Source organism: Rhinoderma darwinii, chromosome 4, assembly GCF_050947455.1.
Source record: "Rhinoderma darwinii isolate aRhiDar2 chromosome 4, aRhiDar2.hap1, whole genome shotgun sequence".
NCBI classification, from domain to species: Eukaryota; Metazoa; Chordata; class Amphibia; order Anura; family Rhinodermatidae; genus Rhinoderma; species Rhinoderma darwinii.
This window is the reverse complement of record NC_134690.1, coordinates 245,985,427-245,998,974: the sequence shown is the minus strand read 5'-3', so window position 1 is coordinate 245,998,974 and position 13,548 is coordinate 245,985,427. Positions and strand designations below refer to the sequence as shown.

The 13,548-nt window shown below is 42.0% G+C and overlaps 1 protein-coding gene across 1 annotated transcript in view; it reads right to left on the bottom strand.

Moving 5' to 3' along the window:
* Window positions 1-278: 278 nt before the first annotated feature.
* Window positions 279-13,548, bottom strand: part of C4H6orf58 (chromosome 4 C6orf58 homolog) — a 37,722-nt gene continuing 24,452 nt past the window's right edge. The window contains exons 4-6 of the mRNA XM_075864259.1: window positions 12,227-12,360; window positions 11,175-11,413; window positions 279-1,094 (exon numbers count right to left, since the gene is read on the bottom strand). Coding sequence (XP_075720374.1) covers window positions 871-1,094; window positions 11,175-11,413; window positions 12,227-12,360 — 597 coding nt within the window. The 3' untranslated portion in view covers window positions 279-870. The remainder of the gene's footprint in view (window positions 1,095-11,174; window positions 11,414-12,226; window positions 12,361-13,548) is intronic.

Here is a 13,548-nt window from a genome sequence, read left to right as displayed (position 1 = left end):
TTAACCTAATTATTCAACAGCTGGCAGCTGCAGTAATTACTTTAAGGTTATAATATATAATATCTGTTAAAATAGAATTACTCTGATCTGTGAACCAAGTAATTAAAAAAACTGACTTCTTTAGACCTCATTGCTTTCTTTTCTTTTGAAAATTGTGAAATAATGATACCATACTATAAGTGTATCAATTGAGTGACACAATGTAAATGAAAACTGTATCTAGAGATATTAAAGGTCATAAAAGTATTGAATCAAACTTTGTCTGAAAATTCCATTTATTTATTTATTTATTTATTTCTTACTTGTTTAAGAAAATGTTTTTAGGATCTAAAAATATAATTATGGACTGTAAAATTGGTTGCAGCGAGTGCACACAACAAGCTTGAAATTGACCTGTTATGGTGAAAAAATAAGTAGCGTTGTAAAGATTGTAATTATTCCCATTTCAATGAACTTGTGGCATTAGTCAATGCTCTCAACTCTGGTACCGGATTCAGATGCAATGGAAGGAACAGAAAACAATTATTGTTTTTGAACTTGTACAATCCCTTGGTATTGCCCGCGCTATCGTCATCACACTTCAGTGAGATAGGCTTAATGGCATTGCTATTTGCTAGAAACATAAATCAATTCACAGGAAAATTATATCCAGTCTTTAATACAAAGCAGTTGTCCTACTAAAGCTCGATTCTCTGCTTTATGCAGTGCGGCTTCTATCCAGTTATCACTTGGCCTTATATCAATCTTATAATAACTAAAGCATACTAATTAATAGTGTTCTCATTTGTATTCTTGGCTCGATTTGTCTTAAAGAGGGTGGAATGAGACAAACAAGAAAATTATCTGCAATAGTATTGACTTATTAAGAGTTTAAAATAGGGTTGTTAACAATCCAATTCTGCTCAATATAATTTCATTAAGAATTTTTTGCTGCACCTCACATGCTGAATTTTTTAGCAATTCTATCATAATCTTAATCATTGTTTGGGGTGCCAAGTTTGGGTCAGTGACCATATTTTGAAGAAGATTTCGTCCTGCAGCTTTTCCTTGTTCAGAACACATGGCTTTTTTCCAGAGACTCAAAAGATAACCACCTTTGGGAGAAAAAGAGAAAAAAAACAAAGCGATGAATATTATTACAACTACACATAATAATCAACATCAGCTTCATGACCATAATAATTTTATTTTGTATTTGTTTCATTTCTTTAAAGGGAATATGTCACCAGAACAGAATATTGCATTACTAAGAGCCCACCCAATCTGTAAAAAAGTTCATATAGGGAATAAAGTGATCCATGTATGACGATTAGCATATTTGGTGCCATACAATTAGCATATTTGGTGCCATCTCTTCCTTTACTGAGTGTTCTCTGCTGGTTAAAAGATACAGTATGAATTATATGGCATCCTCAAAGGCTCCTTTAAAGGGAATGTGACGCTAGAAAACATTTTTTTTTTTTTTTAGTTAAACAATTAGTGTATAGGTGATTAAACATTGTTCTAATTTTTTAAATTTTTTTCACGAGTCAGGAAATATAATAAATTAGATTCTAATTTATAATATTTCCCAGTGCTGGTCACTAGATGGAGCAATTCCCAAAATTGCAGCATTGCATGTGGTAAAGCAACCACATTGCTTTATGCTGCAAAATTTGAGAAAACTCACTCGCTCTAGTGAGCTCTCAGAATCCCCCCCTCCTTTATCCTGGCTAGTGCCGGGAGAAACGAGGGGATTGAACGGTCAAACCTCCTACACTGTGTGTCGCCATTTTTTGAGCTAACACACAGTGTAGTAGGTTTACATATACTAGTAAACACACAGTAAAACACTTACATACACAGAAATAACTTACCTGCTCCAGTCGCCGCTCCCTCCGGTCAGTCCGCTCCGTCTGCTACCGCCGCTCCAAGTGCACAAGTCCGGAAGCCGCGACCGGAAGTAGTAATCTTACTGTCCGGCCGCGACTTCCGGTCTACAGGAAAATGGCGCCAGACGGCGCACAGTTCAACTTGGACTGTGTGGGAGCTTAGCATGCGCCGTTCCCACACAGACGGCGTACAGCATAGTGGATGGAACGGGCCCGTTCGCATTCACTATGGGACTGTATGTGCCGTATTCCATGTCTGTATGTGTCGTTAATCGACACATACAGAAATGGAAAAAAAAATGGCAGCCCCCATAGGGAAGAAAAAGTTCAAAAATAAAAAAAAGTAAAACACAAACACACAAATAAATATAAAAGTTTTTAATAAAACACTAAAATAAAACTGATGTAAATTTTTTTTTTTCGTGACAGTGTTCCTTTAAACCAGAAATTCAACTCTCCTTAAGTTCCATTAAAATGTACACCTTCACTCACTAATTTGGTATTATTAGATTTTTTTTTTACAGATGACCTCATTTAAAGGGGAAATCCTGGTGATACATTCTTTACACAAATATGTGTTAAATACTTTAACTGACCTATATAGAATAGGAACATAACACCATTAGTGAAGGTGTAAAAAGGAAGATACGCCAAGTGTTTTTCTTTAAATGGTAGGAAGAAAAAGACAATTAAAATGCATAAAAATTAATTTAGAGGAGTGCAGATTGTGGGGCTCCACATATGTTAGGGCCTGTTCACATCAGCGTTGACTTTCTGTCGGGTGAACACCGCAACGGAAAGTCAAACTGAAACCACAGCTTCCGTTTCAGTCACCATTGATTGCTGTGAACAAGTGGAGACATAATCACTGCTGAACAGCTGAATATACACAGCACAATCTCTTCATCTATGTTGTTTTCTTGACCTGGTTTATAGACAAAAAGGTGGTACTGGAGAATAGAATTATTCTGCTTGGTAATGCCAATATGCTAAAGATAGACATGGCACCACCACTCCATGTAGTAGAAGTTCTGCTTCAGTCACTGTGGAATAGTCTACCGCATTAGCTGTTTTTGTTACTGCACAGGAGTGGATACAATAGAGGGAAAAAGTCTGTCTTTTATTTATTTCCTTACTTTTGGATCCACTTATGTGTTTGGCTGAAAACACTGCATCAAAAGCTACGAATGAATCCAGCCTTAACATTTTGTTATTCAATTTTTTTAAATCTTGTACTTTAATCTATGCAGTTTTCTGTGAGCATGCCAAAAAAGCAAGGTTAATAAAGACACTATCAATCTCTGGCTCTGATAAATTAAATGGCAAATATTGTTCTGAGCACTGTTACAACTGAGGCATTATGAAAATAACATATCACTTGATGCTTTTGGCAAGTTCCCTTGAGGAGAACCTTGGACACTTCTATGGGGCTTACTTATTTCATTTAGAAAGAAGAACCATTGAAGTAACAACATTCATTACTACCTTGCTGTGATTTACAGAACTAATTATATTCATCTTCTTGTATAAAATAAGCCATGCGAAGTTCTTCATTTTTATATGATTCTGTTGTATTACTATATTTCACATTTGGCTGCACTATTATTTCACACCAGTTCACTTCTTTGAGAGACTCAGTTAATATACTGAGCACGTTCTTAACATATTCTTTCATATGCACCTTGATGAATACTGAGGGAAATGAGAACTGCATGGAAATGTTCTAAGAATAATTATGGTATAAAGTTTCCAGTTTACATGAGCATATTTGACTAAATCATTTCTGAAAATTACATTTGAAGTGAAGGCATTCAATTATTCATCTGGTAATATTAAGTCAGCAAACTCTACGTTTAATTATCCATCAAAGTACATAAAGTTTGGCGAGCATTATTGCCATATGAAATGTAAATAATACAAAAAAACTCGAGTACAAGTGACAGCTAAATTTAATCAGAGAAGTTACATTGTACGCTAAATGTTAGGCCCCATGCACAAATGTGCTTTTGCGGGCGCAATTCCCCAGAAAATCCACGGGAGAATTGCGGCCCCATTCATTCCTATGGGCCATGCACACGACCGTGGCTTTCACAGTCCGTGCATTGCCCCGGAGCCCGGACCGCAGAAAGAATGGGCAAGCCTTATTACGACCGTGTTCTGCTGTCCGGGCTCTTTGAAAATAATGACCGCGACCATGTGCACAGCCCGCGATTTGTGGGCGGCTCGTGGCTGTCACTCCGTGGCCGGCCGACCCGGAAATAACGGCCGTGCACATGGCTACGGTCGTGTGCATGAGGTCTTAGTGTTAAAGTAGAAAAATATTTTATCTTGCAAGTGAAAAGGAAATGTGATCACTACCTTGCTGAGTTCACCACAAAATTCAATCCTTCACCACAGGAAATGAAAAAAAAAAAATAATAAAATATCTCTAAGTCGAAAAAGGCGCAAATGTATTGCTAGTTGTTCTTATGTTATCTGAAGTCTGCAGAATAATCTTCTGATATGTCATAGATATATTTAAATGTACATGTGAAAAAACAAACAAAACAAACGGCACTTCATATAGGAAACACCATCTTAGATACATAGGATCCACAGCTAGATGCGCAACAACCTACAGTACCTTGAATGTAGTATAAGTTCTAACGTATGTAGCAAGTGGTTCCTCCTGGATCCAAGGGTTGGGTATTTTACATACAGAGATGTAGTAATGGATCTTTTTTTTTTTATACTTCTAATTCAATCAAGTGGAGACATTTAATAGATAAGAATTCCACCATTATTTAGGATATTAGCCCAGTTTCACACAACCGAATGCCACTCGGGCTGTTATCTATGGCATCCGAGTGGCACCCGATAGTTTTCACAAACCCATTCACTTTTGTGGGTGAATCTCCGATCTGTGGAAAGATAGTGTCACAGCTCAGGGGAATGCGGACCCACTGCGCCATTCTGCCGTAACGGAGTAGCCGTTGGCTAAACAAATATCAGTACAGTCACTAGGACGAGTGTACCTGGATAGCTGGTTTGTGCTGGTTTATCGGAAGCTGGCTTGTGTGGGACTATTGGAAGCTGGCTTGTGCCTGACTATCGGTGCTGGATAATCAGGCTTGTAACAGACACGGGACACAGATAACAGATACCAAAGACATCACGGACACTGGACTTGGCACGGACTCCTGGACACGGATACTGAAGATGTCATGGACACTGGACTTGACACGGATACAGAAGTTGTCACGGACACTGGACTTGGCATGGACACCAGACACGGATACTGAAGTGATCACGGACACTGGACTTGACACGTACACCGGACACAGATACTGAATACAGGAACAAGCAATGGAACCTTTGCAGACTAACACAGGGTTAGATACAACATTGCTCAGGAACTGATGAAGTGGGCAGAGTTCCTTATAAGGTCCAGGATGTACTGAGATAGGCTGGAAACAATATTCCTGGTGCGCTCGCTGGCCCTTTAAGAACGGGGACAAGTGCACGCACCCTATGTTCCCCGGGGGGCGGTGGAGAGAGCACGGAGACAGCGGCGCAGAGGACAGGGAGGCTGGGAGCCGCTGGGGAGAGTGAGACCCGCAGCCGGCGGTGCTACAGTATCCCCCCTCTTAGGTCCACAGTGCAAGAGGAATGTTTTGATGAGCGGCGGGGAAACAATATTCTCTTCGAGTTCCCAAGATCTTTCCTCAGGACCAAAATCCTTCCAATCCACATGGTAGAAAGTCATCCCTCCAACCTTCTTGTAGTCCATAATCTCCTTGACTTCAAATACATCTGAAGAACCTCTGGGAGCAGACACAGAGTTAGAAGACTTACTGTACCAGTTGAGGACCAAAGGTTTCAAGAGAGAAACATGGAAGGAGTTGGGAATCTTGAAAGTAAAAAACAGACGTAATTTGTAAGACACAGATTGATTTATCGTAAGATTTCAAAGGGAGCAAGAAACCTGGGAGCAAATGTGTAGGAAGGAACTTCTAGGTGAATATTTTTTGAGGATAACCATACTTCGGCAGAGAACTGAGGACTTCTCTTTCTGTCAGTGCATTTCTTCACTCGAGCCACCGCCTGCAAGATAGCGGACTTGGTTTTCTGCCAGATTTGAAGGAAACTTCCATAGGAAACATTAGGTGCAGAAACTTCGGAGGTAGCAGGCACTCGGAGAGGCACACGAGAATCTTGGCTGTAAACTATAAAAAACTGTCGTCGTGGATTCACTTGTTTGATTATTGTATGAAAATTTGCGTACTGGGTTAATTCGTTCAACTTGACTGTTGGACTGCAGATGGTACACAGATGAGAAGTCCGGTTTTATGCTCAGGAGTTTACACAGAGGGAGCAGAGGGAAGGCCAGATAGAGGAATAAAATGTGCCATTTTGGAGAAACGATTAACAACTACCCTTGACGAATGGATAGAAGGGAAGCAGCGGCAGAATATGTACGGCCTGGTTCCTTGAAGACGGTGCTGAAGGTGTCCAGGAAGCACTGCAGATTAGTGGACTCTGGTCTTTCACGTTCCCAGAAGGGATTCGCCCATGCCAAGGCTTTACCAGACAACAGGGAGATAATAAAGGCTATTTTCATCTGGTCTGATGGAAACAGATGAAAATGCAGTTGAAAGTGGATCTTACATTGATTAAGGAGGCCTCAACAGGTTTTGGTGTCCACTTCATAACGGGGCGAAAGTGGGAATTTAATTCTGGCTCTGGAGCTGACTGGAACTATGGCTTGGCTGAGGAGTAGCTGTGGCCACCACTGGTGGAGCTGCTGGAGCAGGAACAAGTGCTATGTCCAGGCGACTGGCAATGGAATTAACTGCTTCCAGTGGCTGATCCTGGCGTGATCGGAGATCTTGCATGTCCGCTTGCATGTCTTGAACTGCCGACTAAGGTTGACCAGCTGGATCCATGACCTGAACAAACTGTCACCGCTCTGGGGAATGTGGACCCACTGGACCACTCTGCTGTAACGGAGTAGCAGTTGGCTTGTGCTGGATAATGGGAAGCTGGCTTATGCTGTATAATGGGAAATTGGCTTTTACTGGACAATCGGGCTCCTCATGGGCACAGGACACAGATGCTGAAGTCGTCACAAACACCGGACACGGATACTGAAGTCGTCACAGAGACTGGACTTGACACGGATACCGGAAAAGGATACTGAAGTCATAATGGACACTAGACTTGACACCGGACATGGATACTGAAAACAGGAACAAGCTATGGAACCCTTGCAGACTAACACAGGGTTAGACACAATATTCCTCAGGCACTAAGGACGACGGCATAGTTCCTTATAAGGTCCAGGATGTGCTGGTATAGGTTGTAATATTTCTGGTGCACACGCTGGCCCTTTAAAAATGGGGACAAGCACACGTACCCTATGGGCACAGGGCGGTGGAGAGAGGAGGGAGACGCCGGCACAGAGAACAGGGAGGCTGGTGGCCACTGGGGAGAGTGAGACCCACGGCCGCCGGCGCTACAGTATTCCCCCTTATGACCGTCCTTCTTATAAGGTCCACTGGGATAGGTTGGGAGGAATATTCCTGGTGCGCGCGCTGGCCCTTTAAGAATGGGAACGAGCACACACACGCATCCTACGGGCACAGGGCGGTGGAGAAAGCAGAGCGCGTCGGCATCCCAGAGCAGGGAGGATGGCGGCCAATGGGGAGAGTGAGACCCGCGGACGCCGGTGCTACAGGTTGAACATGTCCTATCTTTCCATGGATTATGGACGGGACTCGGGCAGCACACACGGTCGTGTGCATTAGCCCTTAGTGTACAAAGGCCACGTGTCTCGAGGCTGTACAAGCCTCTTTACACATTTTCTGTACACTAATATTTTAAATAAAGAAGAATATCTTAACTAATAAACAAATAAATTGACTGAATTCTAAGAAGTTCCATTGAAAAGCTCCATTTACTGCCTGCTCTCTGTCTATAGCTACATTTAAGTAGACGACCACTGATCTACAGGGCAAAAGGACTCCAGACAGCTCAAACCGTTTTGGGACTACCCAGATTTATTTACTCAAAATCTGACACAACATTCTATGCAAGTTGGTTTTGATTTGAATGGATTTTTACTTTGTTGTATTTTATATTTCAGATTTCCAACAATCTATAGAGCTCTTCCAGAAATCGGTAATTGCCCGGAATGACAGACTTTATTAATGTGAACTGCTAACACGTATCTATGACGTATCAAAGATTACTATAACTAATTTTCCAGTTTTCGACTTTAACAACCTTTACATCAGAAAGAAGTGGCTATTTTAAATGTTCTTATATCTGCATCCATGGAACGCTGCAATTGCATGTTCAGACTGCAATCAAAGGTTTTGAATGCAGTTTTTAAGGTCGTGTATATTCACAATTGACATCAATGGGAAAACCCTGACAAGTTCACGGCAAAACTGTGACACATTGACACACATTGTGTGAACAAGATTTTTACAGATCCAATTGACTACAATGTGTAACGTCCATCTGGGTTGTCGACCCACTGGGCCACTCTGCCGTAACGGAGTAGCAGCTGGTCAAACAATATATGACAGTCACTGGTCAGTGGTACCTGGATGGCATGCTGGTACCGGATTATTGGGAACTGGCTTGTGCTGGAATATCAGAAACTGGTTTGTGCTGGATTAACCGAAGCAGAACTGGTCTTGGACACAGGACGCAGATACTGGACTTGTCACAGACACTGTAGTTGACACGGACACCGGACATGGATACTGAAGTCGTCACGGACAGTGGACTTGACACAAACAATTTCTCGGGCACTGAGGAAGTGGGCAGTGTTGCTTATAAGGTCCAGGATGTGCTGGGATAGGTTGGGAGCAATATTTCCTACTGGTACAGGGCGATGGAGAGAGCAGAGCGCACCGGCATTCCAGAGAATAGAGACGCCAGCACAGAAGACAGGGAGGCTGGTGGCCGCTGAGTTGAGTGAGACCCGCAGCCACCGGCGCTACAGAATTTAATATCTAGCTACTGAAGTTATAATCACAGAGGCCAGACAGCAGACAAAACATTTCATGTGAATATACATTTATAATTGTAGGAATACTCAGCATATTCTTCACACATTCTACTATCTGTTCAGTAAATAATTTTTATACTCATTGCAGTAACAATGGCCATGCATATATTTTTTGGAACCATATACACCATTCAGCCACTATATGATCGAGAATCTGTGGACTGTGCTGGAAAATGAAGTATGACGTATTGAGGCACCACCTCATAACTTAAAGGCTGGGTTCACACGACCTATTTTCAGGCGTAAACGAGGCGTATTATGCCTCAATTTACGCCTGAAAATCGGCTCCAATACGTCTGGAAACATCTGCCCATTCATTTGAATGGGTTTGCCGACGTACTGTGCCGACGACCTGTAATTTACGCGTCGTCGTTTGACAGCTGTCAAACGACGACACGTAAAATGACTGCCTCGTCAAAGAAGTGCAGGACACTTCTTTGGACGTTTTTGGAGCCGTTTTCTCATAGACTCCAATGAAAACAGCTCCAAAAACGGACGTAAAAAAACGCAGCGAAAACGCCGCGAAAAACGCGAGTTGCTCAAAAAACATCTGAAAATCAGGGGCTGTTTTCCCTTGAAAACAGCTCCTTATTTTCAGACGTTTTTGGTCACTACGTGTGCACATACCCAAAGTCTTAAAGGTAATGTGTTGCCAGAAAAACATGTTTTTTTTTTTTTAATTAAACATTTAGTGTGTAGGTGATTAAACATTGTTCACATTTTTTTTATTTTTTTCACGAGTCAGGAAATATTATAAATTAATTCTAATTTATAGTATTTCCCATTGCTGGTCACTAGATGGAGCTATTCCCAAAATTGCAGCATTGCAAAATTGGGTAAAAAGCCCTCGCTCTAGTGAGCTCTCAGCACCCCCCCCTCCTTTATCCTGGCTAGTGCCGGGATAAACGAGGGGTTTGAACGGTCTAACCTCCTACACTGTGTGTCGCCATTTTTTGAGCTAACACACAGTGTAGTAGGTTTACATACAGTAGTAAACACACACAAACACGAACATACATTGAAATCTCTTACCTGCTCCTGCCGCCGCGGCTCCCTCCGGCCCGTCCGCTCCGTCTGCTGCCGCTGGTCCAAGTGCACAAGTCCGGAAGCCGCGACCGGAAGTAGTAATATTACTGTCCGGCCGCGACTTCCGGTCCACAGGAAAATGGCGCCGGACGGCGCCAATTTCAAGTTGGACTGTGTGGGAGCGGCGCATGCGCAGTTCCCACACAGACGGCGTACACAGAAGTGGATGGGACGGGACCCGTTCGCAGTCTCTATGGGACTGTGGCTGCCGTATTCCATGTCTGTATGTGTCGTTAATCGACACATACAGAAATGGAACAAAAAATGGCAGCCCCCATAGAGAAGAAAAAGTGTAAAAATAAGAAAAAGTAAAACACAAACACACAAATAAATATACACGTTTTTAATAAAGCACTAACATCTTTAACATATTAAAAAAAAAATTGTGATGACACTGTTCCTTTAAAGGACTAATATTTTTGTGATACTACAGACCACCACCAGAGGGCTTGTGGAGTCCATGCTTTGATGGGTCAGAGCTGTTTTGGTAGTAGAATGGAGACCTACTCAATATAAGGCAGGTGGATTTAATGTTATGGCTGAACGGTGTATGCCTCTTTATATTACATTTAGAAAAAATATTATCAGCACAGTCTCCTGAATGGAGGTGAAGGACAAAGGAATGTAACCTTAGTCATATGAGTCTGCTTGTCTACTCCATTCTCAGACCTGGAAAGCTTAAGGCTGGGTTCACACAACCTATTTTCAGACGTAAACGAGGCGTATTATTCCTCGTTTTACGTCTGAAAATAGGGCTACAATACGTCGGCAAACATCTGCCCATTCATTTGAATGGGTTTGCCGATGTACTGTGCAGACGACCTGTCATTTACGCGTCGTCGTTTGACAGCTGTCAAATGACGACGCGTAAAAATACAGCCTCGTCAAAAGAAGTGCAGGACACTTCTTTCAGACGTAATTTGAGCCGTTCTTCATTGAACTCAATGAAGCACAGCTCAAAATTTACGGCTGTCAGAGAAGCCTCGCAAAATGCGAGGAGGAAGAATTACGGCTGAAACGAGGCAGCTGTTTTCTCCTGAGAACAGTCTGTCATTTCAGCCGTAAAAGCCTCTCACCGTGTGCACATACCCTTATAGTTTAATTTTTTGTATTGTTTGTGTTAATATTGACTGACTTTAACCATAGACTGTACATACCTGTAAATCTGTTGACTTTGTTAATGGAATGTAATGTAGAAAGAACCCTATTTTCTGTTTCTGACAAGTCAGGGATATTGGGAACTTTATCATTCTCAACCAATATTCTGTGTGGCAGAAAAGTCTGAAAATCATTTGTACTCTGAAAATTAGTAGGGAAATTTGTAGCTGCAATAAATTCAACTGCCGTAGCCCAGTCTTCTCCAAAGCCTCCTTCAGGTCCAGAGAGGTAGCGTAACCTGTGCATAAATATGAAAATTAAGTCAGAATGTTTAGTGATCACTGCGAAAATGAATAGATAAATATTGACGGCGTTCTACAATTCTTAAGTGAGTTATACTTAAAAAACTTTCATATACAGTTCTAAGGCTATGTTCACACGGAGTATTTTGGGGGAGGAATATCTGCCTCAAAATTCAGTTTGGAACTTTGAGGCAGATATTCCTCTCCCTGCACGCCGATTTTCGCGGCAATTATCGCGCCGTTTTTCGCCCGCGGCCATTGAGCACCGCGGGCATAAAACAGCGAGATATACGCTTTCTCCTGCCTCCCATTGAAGTCAATGGGAGGTCAGAGGCGGAAGCGCCCGAAGATAGGGCATGTCGCTTCTTTTTCCCGTGAGGCAGTTTTACTGCTCGCGGGAAAAAGACGCCGACGCCTCCCATTGAAATCAATGGGAGGCGTTCTCGGGCCGTTTTTGCCGAGTTTTGCGACGCGGTTTCCGCGTCAAAAAACTTGGCAAAATACCCCGTGTGAACATAGCCTAAGAGGTTACATGATGGTGGAAATGTATTAGGAATTGTGGGATGAAAAAATGCAGGTGTTGTACATAGCAGCCAATCTGGTGTCAGCTCAGGTATTTCTAATGTCATCTGGAAAATAGAAGCAGCAACCTGATTAGTTGCTGTGGGCAAAATGCTTACTGTTTCTGTGCAGTAGTTTTACTAATATAGATGCGTTACACCAACAAAAAACTTGTAAAAACTTGTGATATGTGAAAAAAAGCTGGCATCAAGTGGCTATGTAGCAATGTTGCTTTGCAGCCACAGTACCTTTCTGAGCAGCGTGGAAGTGCAACATTAATAGACTCAACATGAGCCCTCCACATATAGGATAAGACAATATCTTCTTCTTTAGCTAATGGTGGTACAGACACGACGGACATTTGACTTGACGCCTTTATTGACTGCATTAAAAATAAAAAATAAATATTTAGGAAATCTTTTTAATGTAGGAAAATAAATATTTATTCATTATACATAATTATATCACAAGTTGTGCAATCAAATTACCTAGTACAGTATTATAGTACCCCCAAACAAGGACAGTTATAGGGGTATAAATATCTGTCTCACACTTTTGTAAAGTAAGACTCTGTTTACACTTGCACTAATAGGTTCTCTGTATTTTTGATGGCATGAATCTTGCCATCAAAAATATTGGAACTCCCGACGGGAGTCCATCAGAATTCGCTGTTATCCAAAAATAGATACGTCATATCTGTCATGGCTCCGTTATAAAATTAAGCCATGACGCTAATGTGATTAGAGCCTAAGAAATTTTTCTAATTCAGTAGAACAACAGCACCTTTTACCATGGCAACACAATTGGGCAACAATTTAAAGAGGCTCTGTCACCAGATTTTGCAACCCCTATCTACTATTGCCGCAGATAGGCGCTGCTATGTAGATTACAGTAACGTTTTTATTTTTAAAAAACGAGCATTTTTGGCCAAGTTATGACCATTTTTGTATTTATGCAAATGAGGCTTGCAAAAGTACAACTGGGCGTGTTGAAAAGTAAAAGTACAACTGGGCGTGTATTATGTACGTACATCGGGGCGTTTTTACTTCTTTTACTAGCTGGGCGTTCTGACGAGAAGTATCATCCACTTCTCTTCAGAACGCCCAGCTTCTGGCAGATCACGCTGTGACGTCACTTCCCCAGGTCCTGCATCGTGTCAGACGAGCGAGGACACATCGGCACCAGAGGCTACAGATGATTCTGCAGCAGCATCGGCGTTTGCAGGTAAGTCGATGTAGCTACTTACCTGCAAACGCTGATGCTGCTGCAGAATCAACTGTAGCCTCTGGTGCCGATGTGTCCTCGCTCGTCTGACACGATGCAGGACCTGGGGAAGTGACGTCACAGCGTGATCTGCCAGAAGCTGGGCGTTCTGAAGAGAAGTGGATGATACTTCTCGTCAGAACGCCCAGCTAGTAAAAGTAGTAAAAACGCCCAGATGTACGCACATAATACATGCCCAGTTGTACTTTTACTTTTCAACACGCCCAGTTGTACTTTTGCAAGCCTCATTTGCATAAATACAAAAATGGTCATAACTTGGCCAAAAATGCTCGTTTTTTAAAAATAA